The 1,051-nt window shown below is 23.2% G+C and overlaps 1 protein-coding gene across 1 annotated transcript in view; it reads right to left on the bottom strand.

The window, feature by feature from the left end:
• Nucleotides 1–947: 947 nt before the first annotated feature.
• Nucleotides 948–1,051, bottom strand: part of LOC108573203 (ectonucleoside triphosphate diphosphohydrolase 5) — a 6,901-nt gene continuing 6,797 nt past the window's right edge. Inside the window, exon 7 of the mRNA XM_017935592.1 lies at nucleotides 948–1,031. Within this exon, the coding sequence (XP_017791081.1) occupies nucleotides 948–1,031 (84 nt within the window). The remainder of the gene's footprint in view (nucleotides 1,032–1,051) is intronic.

Here is a 1,051-nt window from a genome sequence, read left to right as displayed (position 1 = left end):
TCATTTATACTAACAATATTTTAATTTCATTGTTCTTTTAGAACTGTACCAAAATGCGCAATCAACAGATTGCAAATTGTTACATTTTTCATTTACTCAAGAAAATTACAATATCGTAATAGTTTTATAGAGACAAACTTAAATTTTAATTTTTTATTCAATACTGATTTACTAATAAAATTCAGGAATTAATAAAATTTGGGTAATAGAAAAATATGTCGCACTTTGTGTTAGTCTTCAATCATATTTTAATGTAAAAATATTTTTAATATTATAACTATTTTACAAATGCATTTAAACAAACTTTTTATGAACAATCCAGGATGGCAATATTTTATTAAAACATGACATTTCAATACAATTAAACCTTTCATGATAAACACAGCTATTGAACACAAGATATTTAGTCACTGCAAAAGTTCCGTTAATTGATCTATGAAAAATAAGAGTATCACTTCTTACATTACTTCTAAAAAGTTATAGTTACTTGAAATTACTTCTGTTAAAAATAAAAGAGAGAAGCTAAACAGATCTTATGCAATGACTTGATATTTCGCAATTTGAAAAGAGCTAGATTAAAAAAATAAGTATTTGTAAAAATATTTCTAGTACACTTTGAAAGTATTAAAACTTGCTTACAATGATAAACAAATTTCTTTCAAAGTATAGAGTCAAGTGTATTGAGTTAAAAAATTGTACTAAAAACATGTCAAAATATGATTTAAAATTTATGTACAATACAATATCATTTAACGTACAAAACAATTTGATATTTACATCAGAAATTCTTAAAGAAATGTATAGGATTCCTTGTATAGGAAAATATTTCTGTCCTAGAAAATATATAAATTGTGATTGCTACACATAACAGAAAAAATAATTAAATAATGTAACCAAATTTTCACAAATGTACATATACTAAAAGTGTTTTATGTTTAAAAAATTACTCAAACATCAAATCTTAAGAATCTCTGATTTTTATTATCGATCACGTTCGCATTCTTCAATACTACAGTTGCTCGAAACATTATCTAAACAAATAACATATCAT

The sequence above is a fragment of the Habropoda laboriosa genome, unplaced genomic scaffold (assembly GCF_001263275.1).
Source record: "Habropoda laboriosa isolate 0110345459 unplaced genomic scaffold, ASM126327v1 scaffold134, whole genome shotgun sequence".
Classification (NCBI taxonomy): domain Eukaryota; kingdom Metazoa; phylum Arthropoda; class Insecta; order Hymenoptera; family Apidae; genus Habropoda; species Habropoda laboriosa.
The sequence above is the reverse complement of the archived record's forward strand: the minus strand, read 5'-3'. Positions and strand labels throughout refer to the sequence as shown.